The following is a 21,018-nucleotide window of genomic DNA, read 5'->3' as shown; positions in this document are numbered from 1 at the left end:
GGGGAAAAGCCCCTTATAAAACCATCAGATCTCGTGAGAACTTACTCACTACCACAAGAGTAGCATGAGTGTAACTGCCCTCATGATTAAATTATCTCCCATTGGGTCCCTCCAATGACATGTGGGGATTATGGGAATTACAATTCAAGATCAGATTTGGATGGGGACACAGCTAAACCATATCAGGTTAGAAGAACCAGCTTCCCCAAACTGCAGAAAATTGTTTCCCTTGGACTTGAGGATAACCATGCTGAACATATGCACTTGTGGCTGAAGTTATTGTTGAATATGCAATAAGTGTCCATGGGGCTCTGAGTGGAGGCAGGAATGCCCTAATTTACTTCTTCCCTGGTTGTGATGCTGAACAGAGTGGGTGAAAGATGGAGGTGGGTTTCCAATTCTTTCTTTCCTGTTTTGTTCCTACTGTTTAGAGCATGGAGATCCTAAGGGAGATAGCTGCAACTGGGCCAGAGCTAGTTTTCATCAGGATTACTTTTTCCCCCGAATATTTATTGAGTACCTGTTACCTACTGAGGACGTGTGTGAATGGTAGAGCTGGGAAGGTGGGAGAGGGAAGGTAATGTGAGCCAGTCCTCGGTTTTTCTATCATAACGTAGAAATAACTAACTGAGCAGATACAGCCTAGATATTTTGCATTTGCTGTTCCCCTGCCTGAATAGTCTTTGTCAGGTATACATAAGAGTGTTTCTCACCTTCTTCAGGTATCAGCTCAAATACTACTTCCTCAGAAACACCTTCTTTAACTACCTTCTCTAAAATGGGGATACTTTGCTGGCACTTACTCTACTTTTCCTTTCTTCATGGCTCCAATCACTATTTGACTTTATATATCTGTTTTTATTCCCATTAAAACCCAAGAGTATTGTCTGTTTCATTCGGCTTGTGTTTCCAATGTTTAAAGCAGAGTTTGGCCTATGATAGATGCTTTGTCAATATGTATTGAATGGTGAATAGATGATCTTCATTGATAAAACTCACAGAAATAGATACTTTTAGTATCTCCATTTATACATGAGAAGTTTGAGGCTCAGAGAAGCTAAGATACTTGCCTCTAGATGGGGGGGTGGAGCTGGGATTTGGTTCTAGGTCATCTTAATCCCCTTATTAAGAAAAGCTGTTTTCTTCTATGCTCCCCACATTTTTAGGTAAGCTGTCTTCACGTGGTAACAAAGATGGAATATGGCAGCTCTAGAGAAATGAAAGCACCCCATTTCCTGATAATTCCAGTAAAATTCCATGGGTCGACTCTCGTTGGTTGGGCTTGGGTCACGTGTCTGTTCCAGAGCCAATTATTGGAGATAGAATATTCTCAAGACCTGGACTGAGTCACATGACTACTACCCTTGGAGCTCAAGTGGGAGTGGGTCACCTCTAGCAAACCACGTGGGCTAAGGCTGGGAAGGGAGGCTTCCCTGGGAAACAACTGAGGATTGTTACAAGCAGAAGAGGAAGGGGATGCTGGATAGGCAGTCTGGCAGATGGACACTGCTAAGATTTTGATCTTTACTTGCTAGCCATCCCCCTCCTTCATCTACCTCTTGCCTTCGCCATTTCATGCTGTTAGTCAGAATTGAGTCCCGAGATTCAGGTCACTCACTGCTTCTTGGGCCAGGGGCCAGGTGATAATGTGTCTGTAGTCCTAAAGCTGGAATAACGCTCAGACCTGCCTCTAGGTCAGTGCCATAGCTAGGAACTGAGCTTGGACCTTGATCCCTAGCCAGAAAGTTTTGTTCGTTTGTTTGTTTTTGGTGGGATTGTTGCCCCTCTTTGACAGGAATAGGTGTAGTGTTTTTACATACAGGACTAGAACTATGCCAAATTGAGACTTGAGGAGGGAAAACAAAAGAAATAAGGATGGAATTTGTTTTGATCCTTGCTTCTATTCACTCCTTCACTTCGCACTGAGGAATGGGGTGGGAAAGAACCAGAGGGAGGGGAGATCAGGAGCAGACATCCTTATTCGTAAGCAGAAAAGTGGAACCAAAATCACTGGCTTCATTCCTGTGATTTCTTAGTGTTTCCAGTGAGCCATCTGGTCAATATTTTTTTGTATTTCTGTCTGTGGTAATTCAAACTGATAACAATCAGAGTCACTAACATTTATGTAGCATTTGCCTTGTACTTAGTTCAGTGCTTTACAAGTATTTAATCTCATTTAATTCTCATAACACCCCCATGAGGGAGGCTCTGATATCATTCTCATTTTATAGCCAAGGAAGATGACTCTTAGAAGTTTAATGATGAGTCCAAGGCCACAGAGAGGCTGGGATTTGAACCCAGACCTGTCTGTCTCTGAAGTTTAAGATCGTAACCACATCCCCAATGGGCTAGTAACCGGTACTGAAAAACCTTTGGAGTTCCAGGGAATTCTGTCTCCCTGGGACTTGGTGTCCCTAAAGAGACTGTTTGTATGGGCAATGGTGTTGACATTCTTCTGCCACAGAACTCAGCCACATGTAAATAGTTTGATATCCTATTTAATTAAGGGGTATTTTAATATCTATTCTAGGCAATCCATCAGTAACAGTTAATGGCCCTGCCTAGTTATTTATACAACACTTTTTCCCTTTCCACCTCTTCTCTTCTTCCTGCCTCTCATCCCTAAATCTAACACACTAGAAAACCTGAAGCGGGGGGGTGGGGGGGGGTGGGGTGTGGCTGAGGCATGATTCAGAGCTTTCTAGAAGTTTCTTTGGGCAGATACAGCTTCTAGGGGAGGCAGGTTGGGGGCTAGAGAAGTGCTCAGCTGTTGCTATGGGTATGTTTCTCTTTTGTTCTGGGCCACAGCTTAGTTGGTCAGCACCTGGATTTTCCTGGGACAAGAGCCCTAAGGATACACTAGAACTTTACAAATCTGATTGCAGGCATTTCATTATTGGTTGGCATGAAGAACATTACCCATCCTGTTCAGGCAGCAAATTAGAGGCACAGAGAATAAACCATGACCCACTCATAGGGTAGTTGGGAGACGCTCACCCAGCTTCCCCAGGGCTTCAGCATAATCGCTTTAATCTGCAAACCAAATTCAGTTCCTGTATGCTCTTGAGGGACCTAGGCTTCAGTTGAATGGAATGATGGACTGGGTGGGATTCAGGAGATCTAGGATATTTTCTAGTCTCTGCCCCTGAAGTAGCTGTGTGACCTAGTACAAGTCTCTACTTCTTTCATCCTCCATCTTTACAAAAAAGAACTAAACTAGGTACTTAGTGTCTGTGGCTACTCCAGATCCACTGTTCAGTGATTCTAAGTGAGCTATCCAAGACTGCCGGGTTGGTCAGTGGTTTCCTGAAGCAGCCCCTTGTTCCTTCTCCTCTGCTGTGGTATATCCTCTCAGATGGGCCTAGGGGTTTTAACAGTGCCTTGGGCTGCTCTGGGTTATGCTTCCCCAGCCCAATTCTATTTCACATCTGAGGAAAGGATGAGGAGATTATGTTGTTCATGGAGCTGATAGGAGTGAAGCGTTCTTCATTTTCTGAAAGTTCATTGGCTTAATTCAAATATCAACCTTTCTAGGGTTGGGTGTTTATTCGTAGTTGTCAAAAGTGATTTCAAATGTCAATTTCTGTCATTAGTGATGGGGTGAAAAGCAAGGAAAAAAATTAAAGGAGGAGGCAAGATTTCAATTTGTATGATGAATGATCTACTCACACACAATCTCATGCACACACACTGCTGTCTGTGATGAAGCGTGGTCACTGGGTATACTGGGGAGGGGGGGATTTGTAAATATTTTGTGATCTTATGTCCTTCAGTCCTATGTGGCGAATAAATCTGTAACTTGCTCTTAATTGTTATGCCTCTTTTGCTTTGTTTCTCAAGGGAGTGGTCCATTTTTACTTTTTCTCTCTGCTGGGAAACCTTGCTTGACTTCATGTCCAGTGTTTGGTATCCGAAGAGGAGGAGGAGGAGGATTTGCTTTGGTGTCAGTGTGCAGAAATCAACCAGAATATTTTAACCAATATTCTTGCAGGATTCCAGTCTGCTTGGCTCTTTGAAGCCCTATCTGATTCCAGGATGATGTCTTTCCGGACAGATGTGAAGCTTACCTCTCTTGCTACATGCAAAGTGAAAAGGGAGCCTGGCCCCTCGGCTTGCATGGGTGGTTTTTGGGTGAAGGTAGAACTAAGCGCTCAGGAGCTGAGTACCTTTGGGGCTTGCATGAACGTGATAGTCATGCAAGTGCATATTGCATTGTGTGTGTGTGTGCTGCTAACACTCTTCTTCCTTTTTCTCCCCCTTTCTCTCCTCTCCCTTTCTCTCCCTTTGAAAATGCTGCCACAGATGTCAGTCAAGGTCCAGGTGAGTCTTTGTGTTTGCACAGCTGCTGTGGGAATTTCTCCTCTGCTAGATTGTGCATGGTTTGAGTCTGAGTGAGACTTTTAGAGAGACAAAATTCTGAGTATATTGCATTTTCACTGATCTAGGTTTAGAAGAAGAAATGCTTCGAATTAATGGATTTGTATTGGTTTTGAAGAACCATTTTAAAACCAAAGGAATATGGTTCTCATACTTAATATAATAACTTCCTTCTCCTTAGTATTTCTGGGTGATTCAGAAAATGAGCATTTTTGGGAAAGTATTTGTAAAGATGTTCTTAGATAAGTATTCTCCAATTTAATGAACAGGTTTTGCTTTGTCTTCCACACATCTGCTTATCTTTTGTAGCTTCATATGGTTGAAAGCAGAAGATATGACATACGTAGCATGGAAAATATGATGTGGGTGAAAGGAGCTTTCTTTCTGTTTATTCTAAGAAATGTATTTTTCACAAGGAAATCAGCAATATTTATTGTTTTTCCTGGTTATGTAAATAATACATGCTCACTGTGGAAAAAAAAGTGGGATGGTTTGAATAAATGGTTTTTGTCAATGGAAAAAATAAAAGAACCACCTTTATAATAATTAAGCATTTTTCTTTTTAAAGTGTGTCTTCATCCAGAGTCCTGGTTTTAAGCGTTGTGTGTGTATAGACAAATATATATGCACACACACATACCTAGAATCATGTGAACTGATGCAAACATTTATGGATAAGTGTCAGATGACTTAGAATGGTTTGGAGACTATTCTGAACTGGCTAGAACTTTGAGTTAAAAAGAATAATTAACTTGACCAAATAGGAAGGGAGCATCATCTCAGATGTTTTCACATATTTTCTTGTTTAGTCCTTTTAACATTTAATTTTTTTTATAGCATTAATACAAGATAAGTATCATTATATTCATTTTAATGTACAGGAAATTTAGGGCCTGTTAGGTTAAGCAGTTTTGCCCACGGTCATAGAGCTTGTCAGTGGTAGCACTGGGATTTGAACTTTTGACTCTCCATTGGAACATGCTAGGACTCATGAGTGAAAATTCTCAGTGATTAAAGATTTTGTAAGTATTTCCTAATGAGACTATTGCTTATTTGTTTGTTTTTGCTTAGAGATAATATGACATTTTCTTTATTAGCAGCCTTCTTTCTGAATGAATGTATCTTTTTATTGTTCTTAAATATCTAAAATAATCAACCAGACTTAAGTAACATTCTTCTGATCATTGTTCTATGTGGGATCGTACACCACATAAAAGTAGAATACAGTTATTCTACTTAATGCAGAGAGTTTCTCTCCATTTTTTCCTGCCTGCTCCCTACCTTTGAAAATAATTGGTGTTTGAACCAAAGCCCAGGACAGCATTTCCTAGGAAGATGCCATTAAGTTTATTTCTATTTAATAATATTTTAGTTCAATCACTCACTCAACGAATATTTATGTTCCAGGAACTGTTCTAGGCCATGGGGACAAAACAGTGAACAAAACAGAAGACAGTCAGTACCCTCATGGACCTTTTATTTTGGACAGAGGCAGACAATGATCTAAAATGTACACACAGACACACACATATCTATGTATATATACACATACTTTATATGCATACATATATACATGCATATATGCATGTTATGTATATATTACATATATATAGTGTCAGGGGGTGGGTGAGAAGTGCTGTGGAGAAAATTGAAGCAGGATAGAGGAGAAGTCCCTAATTTACAATAGGCAGTCAGGGAAGTATCCTCTGATAAGGTGATATTTGCTGGGAAACCTCAAGGAAGCGAGGGAGTAAGCCCAACACCTTGTTTTGTTTGTAAAGTGCCATATGGCTTCTTCTCTTTCTGGTTCCCAGTAGAGATGTGACCAGGGGTCATCACATAGAGCTGGGCCCTGCTTAGGGTCTCCCAGCCAAGGGGGTGCATGGGGGTATGAATCCAGCCTTTGTTCCTCTTGCCAAGCTGTGTCCATGCAGCTGCCTCTGACCAAAGGGGCATCTTTTTCTAGTGCTCATACAGGCGCCATATTGGTCCTGGGTGAGATAACATGGCGGAGTGAAACACAGTGGACCAATAGGCCTTCTGCCATCCTTTCAAAGGGGTAGAGGTCTGTGAGTCACCCTTCCTCAGATAACAGCAACTATGATCAGCCTGACCAACACCATTTCAATTTCATGGCTATTGTCTCATTTTGTTCTCTTATCCCTCTGAGGTGTGTAGCCTGAGCGCCATTTCAGTGCTGAGGAAGTTGGGGCCCAGGGAAGTTAAATGATGTGTGACGGTCACCCAGCTGTTAAGTGGCAGGGCCAAGAGGGGATTGCAGCCTAATTTCAGATCTTGTGCTCTTCATTCTGTCCTTGAGGTGTCAAGGGCTGATTACCAATCTTGTTGCCCTACCAACCCCTTGCTTTTTCATGGTTTCTGAGCCTGAAGCAAATCACTGGTTTGGACCCTTCCCTTGTGACCCTGGACGCGGCAGGAGGTGGCCTGAGCATGCCCAGCCCTGGCTGAGGTCAGTGGGGGCCTCCTGCCTCTCTGAGCCCCTGGCCAGGCATTCTGGAGCCAGCAGCACTGTGGTTCTGAAACAAGAAGCCTTTAGTGGTTCTCTGACTTTTTTTTCCTTCCCCTCAGGAAGACAAATTGGGGATTTTATGAGCTAATGTAACTATTTACCAGAGGCCGCTGGAAGACTATAAAGGGACGATTGATTAATTGATTAATTTTACATGTGGAGGAGATGAGTTAGAAGTAACCCTAATGTAAAAGTCTGAGATGGGGCCTGGTGGGCAATACCTTTCCCAAGGTCCCAGAGACAGGCTGGGGACTTGGAGCAAGAGCCCAGGGCACCCAGGAAAAAGGGGCAGGCACATTTTCTTCGACTTCATGGGGTGAAATCCACATTCCCTCCTTGTAGCCTTTGGGGAGGAGGTTCAGAATAATAACAGTAACAATAAGCACTTGACAGGTGCTGAAGAGGGCCTGGGAGCCCAGCTCTGACATTCTCTTAACCCTCCATGTCAGCCCCTCCAGGTTGGTGTTACCATCCTCAGCACAGAGGGAGAAAAGTTGCTGCAGGGAGTTCAGTAACTTGCCCAGGTCACCTCCTGCTAGTGACTAGGCCAGGATCCCGGATCTGTCTGCCTCCAAAGCTTGTGCTCTTGTTCTTCCAGACCCTGCTTTTCACATGACAGAGCTGTGGGCCAGGCTGTGTCCTATTTGTGTCTGCATTCCCAGCTCTTTGCATGGCACATGGCACAGAGTTTAACCTCAAAAATTTCTATTGAACAAGAAGTATGGCCACAAGCACATGGGAAATTTTGAGTTTGTAGGGTTCCAAGACATGGTGGAGCTTAAAGGGTATCCTGTCCAAGGAGTGCAAACTCAGGCCCAAGAAGGGAAGGGACTTCTCCAAGGCTATGTAACCCATTTGTGGCCTGGCAGGGACCCCTGTCAGGTGCTTTATCCCATGCTTTTGTACATTGGAATTTGTCACTGGTCTTCCTGGGCTGCTTGTAGGGCAGAGATGGGCATCTCTGCCCTGTCTTAAACCCTCCCCTGCCTTTTGCCTGTTCCAGAACTCTCTGGAAGCCATTTGGAGGTGATGAAGAGACAAGAGTAGCCGAGTAGTCGGTTAGAGCACAGGGAACAATTCTGGGACCTTCTTCTCCCCTCCCTCAGTGCTTGTCCCTCCTGCCTGGAGGGGCTGTTTATGGTGCTCCAATGACAGCCTCTCTCCTCAGAAGGGATAATTTCTCAAGCTCTGTCTGCTGATTAGACCTGGAATTTAAATGAATAACTGTGACCTTGTGGAAGTGCCCTAGTTATTCAGAGGCCCGATGAGGAAATAGGCCTCCTGCTTCCGTCCATCAGAGCCCTGGCAGGCACGGCGGGAGGGGCTCCTGTCTGCTGGGCCCCCAGGAGGCCTCTGTCTGCTGTTGCCAAAGGAACAGACGCCTTTGCTGGAGCCTTCCCCTACCCGCTCTTGATCTCCGCCCCGTATTGTCTTCCTCCTCCATTGTAAGTCATCTCAGGCTGTCCTTGGGGAGGGGACCTGATTATATGTCCTGGACCTTGCCCTGTCTCCAGGGAGCCACTCAGTCCAGCCTGAACCCAAAGCCTGGAGGCAGCGCGAGTCTGACTTGTGTTTGTGGACACAGAGGGGATGCCCTTGAAGCTTGTTGCTCACAGGGTGACCTGCAGGACCGACCAGCAGATTCTCAGGCCTACTAAATCAGAATCTGCATTTTATCAGGACCTCTAGGTGTATACTCATTAAAGTTTGAGCCACACTGAGCTCAAATTCCCACTCTCTCCTCCCCTTTGGGACACTCCTCAGTAACTTCTTTACTGAGAAGTTGCAGTCCACCTCGCTAAAGTCCTCGCCTTCCTCTCTTGTGCTGGGCGCAAAATGAGATATCTGATCTGGTTGTGGTGAAGAAGAAGGAGAACGAGATTAGGGAAGGGAACGAGAATGAGCATTTACTGACCACTTAGTCTGTGCTGGTCACTGTTCAGGCACACTCTGTCTGACACCTTACATCTTTCACGTAGATGTAAGGTGAGATAGCATAGGATGGAGCAGGAGTTGGCGAACTATAGCTTGAGGGTTAAATCCGGCTTGCAGCCTGGTTTTGTATGGCTTGAAAGCTAAGAATGGGCTTTACATTTTTAAGTGACTGGAAACAGTCAAAAGATGAACAATTTGTAAGACAAAAATTTTATGAAATTTGAATTTCTATGCCTGTAAAGTTCTTCGGGAACATAGCCACACCTATTCCTTTATTCCTTTTTGCGTTGTCTCCGGCTAACATTTTTTTTTTTGAGATGGAGTTTCACTCTTGTCACCCAGGCTGGCATGTAATGGTGCAATCTTGGCTCACTGCAACCTCTGCCTCCCGGGTTCAAGCAATTCTCCTGCCTCAGCCTCTCAAGTAGCAAGGATTATGGGTGTGTGCCACCACACCCAGCAAATTTTTGTATTTTTAGTAGAGACGGGGTTTCACCATGTTGGCCAGGCTGGTCTAGAACTCCTGACCCCCTGTGGTCCACCTGCCTCGGCCTCCCCAAGTGCTGGGATTACAGGTGTGAGCACCTCACCTGGCCTGTCTTCAGCTACTTTTGAGCTGCACAGGCAGAGTTGCATAGTTGTGATAGAGCCTCACAGCCCCTGAAGTGTTTACGATCTGGCTCCTTATTAAACAAAAGTTTGCCACCTCTGTCTCTATCATGGCACTATGACCTATTCAAGTTACTTTACCTTTGTGGGGGTTCTACTTCTTTCATCTGCAAAATAGGGAGAATAAGAGAACCTGCCTCACAGAGTTGTTTCGAAGATTGTGAGCTTGTGGTAAAGTCTTTAGAACAGTGCCTGGCACATAGTTAACCATATATGAAATAACTATTATTACAAATATGAAAGGAAAATAAATCTTGGGGCCCTCAAATCACTAAACTAAAGGGAAAAGTCAAGCTGGGAACTGCTTAGGGGAAACCTGCCTCCCATTCTATTCAAGGTCACCCCTCTGCTCACTGAGATAGGTACCTATCTGATTGCCTCTGTTGGAAAGGCTAATCAGAAACTCAAAATAATGCAACCATTCATCTCTCACCTATCTGTGACCTGGAAGCCCCCTCCCCACTTCCTGCCTTGGCTTCAAGTTGTCCCACCTTTCCAGACCGAACCAATGTACTTCTTACATATATTGATTGATATCTCATGTCTCCCTAAAATATATAAAACTAAGTTGTTTTATATATTTTGGGCACATGTCAGCAGGACTTCCCGAGGCTGTGTCCCAGTGGGTCCTTGGCAAAATAAACTTTCTGAATTAACTGAGACCTCAGATTTTCGGGGTTCACATAAGTTATCCAGTTGATCCTTTAAGCACATGTTTCCATTTTATAGATGAAGATACTTTGGCTCAGAAAGGTTTTTTTAAAAACAGAAAATCAACTCACCATTGTAGCTGTGTCTTGGTCTCCCTAATCATCTTGAGGCATGCTCCTGCGCAGCGCTGTAGAACCTCCCCAAACACACCTGCTGTTCTCTCCTGCCGCATATTCTCTCCTATCTGTCCTGCCCTTTGTGCTTCCAGTGGAGAGGTCCCTCAAACTTAGATCCCAGCCATTGTTCTCAAGTGGGGCTTAGGAACCAGTAAAAGGGGGCAAAGGAGACCAATATTTTATAGAGAACCCACAGTGTGCCAGGCACCACTTCACCGATGAAGAACCTTGAGCTCCAAGACATTGCATCCTTTGCCCAAGGTCGGAAGCAGGTATGGTAAGTTTCAGAATGTAAATGCAGGTCTGGAATTTCTGCTTGGTAGTTCTGCCACTCTTCCCAGGAGCTGTACGCCCTTGGGCAAGTCATGTAACCTCTCTGGGCAAATAGGCTTCTTTTCTTTAACCTGATAGATTAGAATCAGATGACCTTTCAGGCTTCTTTGACTCTGAAGCTGTATGCTTAGATCATCTGACTGAGATACCTTGGGGAATAGCAACCAGGAGAATGCCTTCTCCATTACCAAAGACTGAAACCTTCTAACTCTAGTAGTGCCTATGAGATATTTGTTTTTTCTTTGCTATTCTTTGGGTCAATACTCCTACTTGCTTTTCTTCCTTATTACCTTATGAGAAAAAACACTTGAAATTTTTGAGCTTGTATTTTAAGCCAGGCATGGAAATATTAAGTTTTACATGCCTCATTTAATGTTTTTGACATCCCTAGGAGGTAAATTGCTATTTGGCCCATTTCACCCATGAACAAATTGAGGCTCAGGTACAATAAGTACCTCACTGATACAACCCAGTAAAAAGTGGTGGAACAGAATGCAAACCCCGGTAGATGTGGCCCAGGAGACATCTCCTAGGGAGTTCCACTAGAGTGTACACTTCACAAAGGTACACTGCTGTTTACAACTGTGTCCTCTTAGCCTAGCACAGTGCCAATACATCGCAGGCACAGAAAAACGCTTCCTGAATGAATCAGCAGTGCTTAGGACTCAGCTCTTTGTTTTATCCCACATCCCGCTGAAAGAAAGTCCGCTTTTTATTGGGGTTCACCCTGAGACAGAAGGTAATTGAATGAATCTTTATTCAGTGCCCATCTTGGGCTTGGCTCAGTGGGAGATGGAGGCTGCAGGGAAATCTACCTCCTTTGCGTGTAATTAGATTGGAAGGGGGCCCTCAGCTAGGCTAACAGTGCTCAACTCCTAGCCAATTGCCCGGCTGGGGCCCAGGAAGACCCCCCTGGCTGCTGTAGCTGTTCTCAATGAGTAAGTGTGAGTAAGGAGCTGCTTCTCAACCTGCCTGCAGCTTGGGCTCACTCAGGGATGCAGATCACTGGACCTTGGTGCTTTTTTCTAGAGCAGTTAGAAATCCCTCCTTTATTATCTTAGACAGGCAGACCCACTGGGGTATTGGTTATGGTCATATTTCATTTCCCAGTTCTGGAGGGCAAGGCCAGAATTTTAGCTGGAAAAATCGTTCGTGATATGCTGCCCCTGACCTTGCCAAATGGGCGGAGGTGTTTATTTGTTGCTCCAGTGTAGAGGGGCAGCAGTGGCATTTAGAAGGAAGGGGCAATGAATGCTAAATGCGCTGTGATATGCAGGAGAGCCTCATTCAAAGATTTGTGCTGCTCAAAATGTCATTGATGAGGCCATTGAGAGACTGTTCCAGAGCAGTTCCTTCCCTGTCCAGGAGGGGGAAATGAGGCAACAGACCTCCCGTTTGACTCAGCTAAGCCACACAGCTAGTTTGGGACAGCCTTGGAGACCCTCCCAGTCTGCAGACCTGCTTAGGAAGGTCTGGTAAGGACTAGGCTAAGCTTGTCAGTTTGCTGGGCTAGGCCTCAGGAGGAGTGAGGAGGTAGAAAGCAGCTGAGAGTTGAGGGCAGTGGGTCCTTTTATGGGGTAGTTTAGCTGACTGTGACCATGTAGGGAGGCATCCGAGGATGCAATGGGCAGGTGGTCTGCTAGTGCTGCCAGCTTATTAGAGAAATGGTGTTGGCAAGAGATGGAGGGCAGGGCAGAGAGAGGACCTAGATAGACCAGTCCCCTAAATAATGACAGCAATAACTACATGCTTTTGAGCCCTTCCTGTGTGCTAGGAACTGTGCTAAGTGTATTCCGTATGTGGTTACGTGTGACTGTCACAGTGATTCTGAAAGGATATTTTGCAGATGAGAGGCGGGAAATTATGCAGATATTTTTCAGATGAGAGGCAGAAGGAAGTGCAAAGTTAACTTGCTCAGAAGTCCCACAGTTAGTGAGAGGTGGAGCTAGAATTTGAATCCAGGCTTTGGATTATTGAGAGCAGTGGTTTGCAAACTCTGGTATGCATCAAAATCACTTGGAGAGCTAATGAATGAGATCCAGGCTTATTAAACTATGATAGTTCTCCCAGGTGGTTCTAATACAACTGAAGTTTGAGAATCACTGTTTTAAAATAAAGTCATCTTGAAGGTGAAGGGACCTGAAAGCTTCGCTCTTCACCGCAATTTTATACACTCACATATATTATGAGTAGTGTGGGAGATTGTGAAGAGGAGGTAGAAAGGAGGATGGGATGGTAATCTTCCCTTGAGTTTCCCATGGCTTTTAGGACATAGGGCTAGTAAAGCCATCATGATGATATACCATAGTCAGCTGTGTATTTTCTGGCCCCCTTATCTGCTACCATGGGAACTTGAAGGGCAGCAGTGTCTTACTCTTTGAGAACAGAGATTTATTCATGCCTGTATCCCCACTACCTGCCATATTGTAGGTGCTCATAAACCTGTGGTTAGAATCAGCATTTCAGGGAAGGAAGAGGCCCAATAGATTGTCAAGGCTCTCTGTGCAACTAATTTTTGAATCTCTTCTGTAAGAGTTAATTCAGACTTGGCTTGGATCCCTTCAGAGATGAGCAACTCATTGCTCCTTTAGCTTTTCCATTCCATTCCAACAGCACTGAATGTATGAAAGCTCTTTCGTATCCCTCCTTGCTATAGCCTCCACCACCTGTATGGCTTCCAGCCCTTAGAGACACGCAGAATAGCTCTAATTACACTCCTAGTGTTTGAAGACAGGGCTTTTGTCTTTAAGGATCTTCTTTTCTAAAGGCTAAAACATCTCCAGTTTTTTTTTTTTAAAAAGCATTCTCCTACAAGCAGTTTTAATTCTTTCTTCCAGGTCATTGTTCTCTAAAAAATGACACATTTTATTTTCTGCATCCTTTCCAAAGAAGGATGCCCTCACCACATACAGTATTCTGAATATGATTGGGATCAGTTCAGTTCATTGTAGAGTGGTCTCAGGATCCCTTTTTTGTTTGTTTGTTTTTCTTCTTTTTTGAGATGGAGTCTCGCTCTGTTGCCCAGGCTGGAGTGCAGTGGCACAATCTCAGCTCACTGCAACCTCTGCCTCCCGAGTTCAAGCGATTCTCCTGCCTCAGCCTCCTGAGTAGCTGAGATTACAGGCACACACCAACACACCTGGCTAACTTTTTATTTTCAGTAGAGATGGGGTTTTGCCATGTTGGCCAAGCTGGTCTGAAACTCCTGACCTCAGGTGATCCACCCGCCTCGGCTTCCCAAAGTGCTAGGATTACAGGCGTGAGCCACTGTGCCTGGCCTGGACTCCCTTTTTCTAGATTAGGTATCTATTAATGACAGCACCAAACATCTTAGCCTTAATAAAAAAGATTATAGTATTAATTGAACTTAATGTCAATGAAAGTCTTTACTATTGTAATGTCAATGAAAGTCTTTACTATGTTTGTGCCCATTTCTCTCCCCTTCCTGGACTTGCGCAATTGGTTTATTTGACTAAAGCTTGGGATCATTCTTTGACTTTGTTAAATCCAGCACACCGTGATCTATTTGGGTGCAGTGCTTTTATCTAGCACATCAGCTGTCCCTTCTAGCTTCATGTTATTCATGAATGAAGAACTGTTTTAGGGAAGTTCATGACAGCTGGAGAGCAAAGACGTTCTTTCCTTTGGAACGATTCTTTTCTAAAAGTCATTACTGCTGCTCCTTTAGCCCTTAGAGTGATGGGCATAACTACCTTTGTCTCTCTGTCTTCCATGGCATGAATGCATAAGGAAACCTCACCACTCCTTCCCCACTAAGAGATGGAATAGCTTGGGAATAGGCTGGAGACATTCTTTCCCCTACCCTGTAATAATTAGGCCATATAGAAGCTGTTGGTTACTCATGGGCATGATAGGAAGAAACCCTTTCTGTTCAGTTCAGCCACCATGCCATAAGAACAATATTGGTCTAGTGGCAAACAGTGAGTTGGCTGGTATGATTACATACCACAAAAGGCTTGGTGGTGAGGACAGAACATGGTAGTATCAAGGAAAGACAAAACTCAGAGGCTGGAATCTGGGCAACCCCTATCTTGGAGAATTAGCAGCAGGATCTCTCTCTTCTGAGTCTCTGGAAATCATCATCATCATCAGTCCAACTATTCAATCCATTCTCAGTGCTGTGTAAAGCTTGCAGAAAAGCCAAAATCCTATATGTAAATCCTATATGATTATCCTGAGTGTTAGCTCATAATTGCTGTTAGGTGATTATTTGAAGCTTTGTGTAGCTTGGCTGTAGTGGTGGCAGGCTGTTGTTGAAGCCTGCCATTCTGATTATGGGTAGTGTTCTCAGGGGATTTCAACTGTATTAAACCACCATTTTTATGGGCCAAAGCCAGTCACCTATCAGCAGTTTGATACAGTTCAGCCCAATATGTTGCTTGGTCTCTTTGGAGATCATCTGAATTCATAGAGGCAAAGAATCTTAGAGTTGGGAGGACTTTTTGGTAGATTTCTCGTACAACCTCATTCTGACTCTTTTTTATGGCCTTTCTGGCAAATAAAATTTCCCTTATTATTTTACCCTCTGTTCATGGCAAATGTACTTGCTTTTTATATTTTTCATCATGCATGTACACCTTTAAAAATGCTCGATGGGGGCTGGGCGCGGTGGCTCACGCCTGTAATCCCAGCACTTTGGGAGGCCAAGGTGGGCGGATCATGAGGTCAAGAGACCGAGACCATATTGACCCACATGTTGAAACCCCGTCTCTACTAAAAATACAACAATTAGCTGGGCATGGTGGTGTGCACCTGTAGTCCCAGGCACTTGGGAGGCTGAGGCAGGAGAATCGCTTGAACCCGGGAGGCAGAGGTTGCGGTGAGCCGAGATCGTGCCACTGCACTACAACCTCCGCGACATAACGAGACACATGCTTGACGGCAGCTGTCATGTTCTTCCATGAGTTTTTTACGAAGTAGCTCTCTCTTGTTTGGGCTACACATAGTGGTTCCTTGAGCTGTTCTGCATGTCAACATGTTTTGGGTCCCTCACGATCCTAGGTATTCTCCTGTGGAATTAATACCCCACTTGACTAAAGCCTCTTCTAATGTATGGCAACATACACTGAACCAAAGCCCTATGTCTGGTACAGACAATGCTGAGAAAAGGCGAGGCTATTGAACATTTTTATTTTGGTGGATTGAGGGTAGAGGATGGCACTTAAATGCCAAAATTTACATTTAGCCCTTAACATTAAATTTCACTTTTGCCTGTTCTCATCCTTTTGGACCCTAATTCTAACAAATCGGTTATTTTCAAGTTGAGGTCATCACAACATCCAGAGAGCATGCCGTGAATGTCTTCAGACACATCGTTGATCCAAATGTGGAGCAGGCCTAGGCTCTGCTGTGAGGAACTAGCAAACCCTGGGCAGAAAAAGTAGATTTAAGTTCACAGTGAAGGTCAGGGAATTACTCAGGGAAGGGCTGGTCTGAGACAAAATTATGGATTTTGCCTGTAATCTCAGCTACTCAGGAGGGGATGAGGTGGGAGAATTGCTTGAGCCCAGAAGTTTGAGGCTGCAGTGAGCCACGACTGCACCACTGCACTCAACAGAGACCTTTTTTGAGACCTTGTCTCAAAAAAAAAAAAAAAAGAAAAAAAAGGGAGGACTTAGGTAGAAGGTTTCTTCAGACCCTTCTCCTTTCCTGTAAGCATTCTTCTCAATCCCACCCTGTCCCCTGTGCCCTCCTCCCACCCATGGTGGCAGACTTCTTCAGCCTGTATGTCTCTTGACTTTCTCTATTCAAAAGCTCCTGTGCATGCCCGTCTTGGATGAGAGACCTTTAGCCTGGCTGCCCTGATGATCTCACACATGACAGTATCCATGACTGGGGAGTCTGAGTGTGTCTCAGGTTTAAATTTGCATTTTAAAGAGAGAAGTGGCTTTATGCCACTAGATAACTTGAGGAAAGAAGAATTTCAGGTTTTAGTAGATTCTGTGGATGAGGATTGACGAAAGGGAGAAGACAGCCATTTAAAAGGGCTTCTCCTTAACTCGTCATTTACATTAGGTATATCTCCTAATGCTATCCCTCCCTGCTCCCCCCACCCCATGACAGGCCCCGGTGTGTGATGTTCCTCCAACATGACACATGTATACATATGTAACAAACCGCACGTTGTGCACATGTACCCTAGAACTTAAAGTATATAAATAAATAAATAAATAAATAAATAAAAGGGTTTCCCAGGGCCCTTTAAGCCCTGCTGGGCCAGGGTCATAAATGAAGCTGATGTCTAGGCACTATTTCTGCTTCTGGATTCTCTGAGCTATGTCTCCTTTCTTCTCCATTAGCACTGAACTAGAGGGGGTAACTGGTGTCATGGTGTCATCACAGGCTGTAAAGTCCATCTGCTGGTGCAGAGTCCTCACTTCACCCCTCGCTAAGGTAGTGTGACTTTAGCTCTTAGCCTCGGTTTTCTCACGTGTAAAATTAATGGTATAGCAATGTCTTTCACATAGAGCTGTATTTAATGAGATAACATAGCCATGTCTTGTCTGTGATAAACAACCAACAGATATTAGCTGTTGTTGTAATTCTCTTTACCAAGTTAACTGAATTTCTTCTCTTTAGTGCTCAGAATGCTAAGATGTGTATTTCAACTGGAAGATGAAATTCTTCCTTTCCCAGGTCATTTTTGGGAGAGTTATCAAGCCACTTCCCTCTTTAAAATGCAAATCTGAACAACATGAGATTTTCTCCCCCTTCTCTCTTTTCCAAATTCCTGGTCACCCTACGGACACTTTTGGCTTCTGTAAATTCAGGGGCCTACCCTCTTCCCCCTTCAACATCTCCCTAGTTCTTCCAGAAACGTCAGGTGAATGCTTCTATGACCTTCTGATTTTATGTAATTACTCTTTTAAAAAGTCCTTGTGGCTTCGTAAGAATTCATCGTTGGCACTTGGCACTTGCAGCAATTAGTGACATTTAATTTCTCTACTTCACTATGAAAAAAAGAGATGATATATGTGGATTTTTCACTGAGATAAAAGTTACTCTGAAAGCGAGTGAAATAAAAGTCTTGGCAGAGATAACTTTTTTTTTCTTCTTTTCTGAATCTTTTTCTTTTCTTTTCTCCCCCTGTGAGTGACTTCCTTCCTTCCCTGAAATACTTTTGCCAATTACAAGGCCGGGGTGAAGGAAAGAAGGATGGATTTGAAAACCATCTGAAGTGGGTGGGATATTATAGATTTAAGGGGGAGACAATATTAGCTTAAATGATGGAGGCCTTCAACTTCTGGCCTGGTTCCTGAACATTACATCTTCCTCTTGCCTGTTTCAGTAAATGGTTTCTATTCTCTGTATTAGTCATTCTCATGACAGGCTTCATGATGGCCACAGCCGCTTACAAATGACTTTGCTTTCATAGCCATTTCCATTTTCCCGAGCTGAAAAAGCAGCTATAGCTATCTCCATGGGGATTTTCCCAAAGGGTGTAACATAGTTTAGAGGGCCTTACGTGTACTTTGCATATAATTTACATATGATTTGCAGTCTATTCTAAGGCAGTTTCAACTTTGTATGTCTTATCTCCTGGTGATCTTTTTCTTCTCTTATTCCTCTATGTACCCTGAGAACCTGTGCGCCACAGATAGGCAGGCACAAGAAGGGTGGACTATATTAATAGGACTAGAAAGAGGGAGGCGGAAGGGTCAAAAGTATCAGACATCCTGTTAGGATCCAGCTGGAGTAGCACTTTTTCAAGGTGTGACATCAAACAGGAGACATTTCCGTTGCTTTCTTATATTTCTGTAATTTTTTTTTTGAAAGGAATTATAGTTCCACAAGAATTTGACATTGGCAATTCTTAATTTCCTGCCTATCAAAGGGTTATCACAGCCCATCTCCTGTTCATCCTTAGGTGAACTTTAATGGTGCTGGATTTTGAGTCACAGTTGAAGATCTGTTCAAGGCCAGAGCCGATAGTGAGACTCTTTTGGAAAGATGTGGTCCTCTAGGCTTCCATGAGCCCCCGTTTTAGCCTGTGCCTTTTCTTTTGGCAGCCCTGGAATATCAAGCCTGGAATAAATGCCAAACTCCAAACCCAGCCAGGGTGCGGTCCTAGGGCTGGCAGTGTGGCCTGGGAGATTGCTGCCCATGGGCATGGATTTTGACCCCCTGTTTCTGAGATCGACTAGAAGGTCCATCTTCATTTTTACCTCTTCCTCATGAACAACATACAGAATGCATACCTAGCATAGACTCTATTTCCTTTCTTGCTAATTATACCCTCCTCAGTTAAGATTTTTTGAGAATTATTTTCTATAATTTATGTTGGAAAACCATATAGTTCCTTTTTCTTTTTCCTTTTTTGAATGTAAAATTATTTCAACATTTATATCTTAATGTTGAATATACTTGGGAAAAAAGAACCTCCAGGATATCTTAATATCTCCCCACTCCTCCCAGGTTAAGACTCAGGGCTCCAACCCCCTTTCCTTTGGGGTGTCATTCACTGACACAGGTGCTGACCCTCTCGTCCATGAAGGAGTTGTGAGAAGCCCTTATATTAATATTTGTCCTGACTCTCTCAGACTGTAGTCTTACATTGTTAAGGGCACACTGGATCTTTTGCTTGACTGATTCCTCCTTTCAGCTCTTTATATGTCAAGTAGAACTCATTATCCACACCACTTTGAATCCATCCCCCTACTCCATCCCACCTTCTTATTTCTGTTACTGTTTCCCCCAGTCTCCCATCCACCCCTCCTAAAGCATCTCATCCATCACCAAAGCCTGTTCAGTCCTCTTTTTCTTTTTCTTTCCCACGGCCATGATACTAATTTAGGCCCTTCCCCTGTAACTGATCTCTGTGCCTCCGTCTCTTTCCCTCTAATCCATCTCGTCCACAGTATTGCAAAAATAATCTTCTTCGATATCTTCCTTGGGTTTTTCTTTTGCCCACGAACCCTCGATGTCTCCCATCAGGGACAAGATCAAGTCTACTTTGCTTAGCCTTGAAACCTAAGACCTCCATACTCTGATTCTTAGGATCGTCTTTCACTTTTTCCTTATATGAACTATGCACATGTATTCATTCCTTTATTTGTATGGCATCCTATTACGTCCCAACTATGTGCCTGGCAGTGTCCTGGTTGCTTCTGAAAAACTGAACAGAAAAGTGCTTACCAATGCACGTTGTGATCATGGGATCTCATGCTGCTACCTGGAGTGTCCTCCATCTAAACCCTAAACCATTTTCCAAGACCGTTAAACATTCCTCTGTCCTCCAGAAACCTTTTCTGAGCACCTGGGACCCTCTTTATAGTCCCTACTGGTCTTGTTGTCTGAATTAATCATTTGACACTTAGCAATTATCCATTCACTCCTCATTCAGTCATCAAACACACACTGAACACCTATTGTCTGTCAGGTACTATAATAAGTGTTGCCTTACATGTCAGTGTATTTTCATAGCATAATAAAAATAGCATCAACAACAACTGTTATAAAGCTCTTGTCAGGCTGGGCATGGTGGCTCATGCCTGTAATCCCAGCACTTTGGGAGGCTGCGGCAGGCAGATCACCTGAGGTCAGGAGTTCGAGACCAGCCTGGCCAACATGTGGAAACCCCATCTCTACTAAAAATACAAAATTTAGCCAGGCATGGTGACACACACCTGTAATCCTAGCTACTCAGAAGGTTGAGGCAGGAGAATCACTTGAATCTGGGAGGCGGAGGTTGCAGTGAGCTGAGATTGCACCATTGCACTTTAGCCTGGGCAACAGAGTGAGAGTGTCTCAAAAAAAAAAAAAGAAAAAAAGAAAAGAAAAGAAAAAGCTCCTATGTGTAGGTACAAATTTATATATATTAATCCTTAAAATAACTTTAGAGGTAGGCATTATCATTAGTCAAAATTTATGATAGGAAAGTCAAGGCAAAGAAATGTTTCACAACTTTCCTAGTGTCACAAGTTAGAAAGTAGCACAGATGGAAATCAAATCTGGCTCTGAAGTCCGTGATCCCCCGTGCATCACTGTCAGGTATCAGTATATATGTCAAATGTGTGTGTGTGTAAATATAAGCACATGCATACCTTCCCAGCTAGACTGAACTCTAGAGGTCAGGGATGATATCCCACACTTACTTGTATCCCCACTAGTCTATGCATGTGGTAGATACATGAATTGTTTGGTTAATTGGTTGTTGGTACTTCCATTCACTGTTGAGGGGCTTGAGATTTTTAGCAGCAAGTAGGAGTGTTTGAGGTAGAAGGCGGAGAAGCAGAATTTCAAAATAGACCTGGGCATGATGGAATTCTTGGTTTCTAGTTTTTAACTCTGCAAGCTCTGAGGACAGGTTTGTGCAAGAAAATGTAC

The 21,018-nt window shown here is 43.7% G+C and overlaps 1 protein-coding gene across 1 annotated transcript in view; it reads left to right on the top strand.

The window, feature by feature from the left end:
• The window catches only part of LOC105545380 (neurexin-3), a 782,882-nt gene that overhangs the window by 31,153 nt on the left and 730,711 nt on the right, over nt 1-21,018 (top strand). Inside the window, exons 2-3 of the mRNA XM_011988305.1 lie at nt 5,827-5,832; nt 18,828-18,839. Coding sequence (XP_011843695.1) covers nt 5,827-5,832; nt 18,828-18,839 — 18 coding nt within the window. The remainder of the gene's footprint in view (nt 1-5,826; nt 5,833-18,827; nt 18,840-21,018) is intronic.

Source organism: Mandrillus leucophaeus, unplaced genomic scaffold, assembly GCF_000951045.1.
Source record: "Mandrillus leucophaeus isolate KB7577 unplaced genomic scaffold, Mleu.le_1.0 Scaffold326, whole genome shotgun sequence".
In the NCBI taxonomy this organism is placed as follows: domain Eukaryota; kingdom Metazoa; phylum Chordata; class Mammalia; order Primates; family Cercopithecidae; genus Mandrillus; species Mandrillus leucophaeus.
The sequence above is the reverse complement of the archived record's forward strand: the minus strand, read 5'-3'. Positions and strand labels throughout refer to the sequence as shown.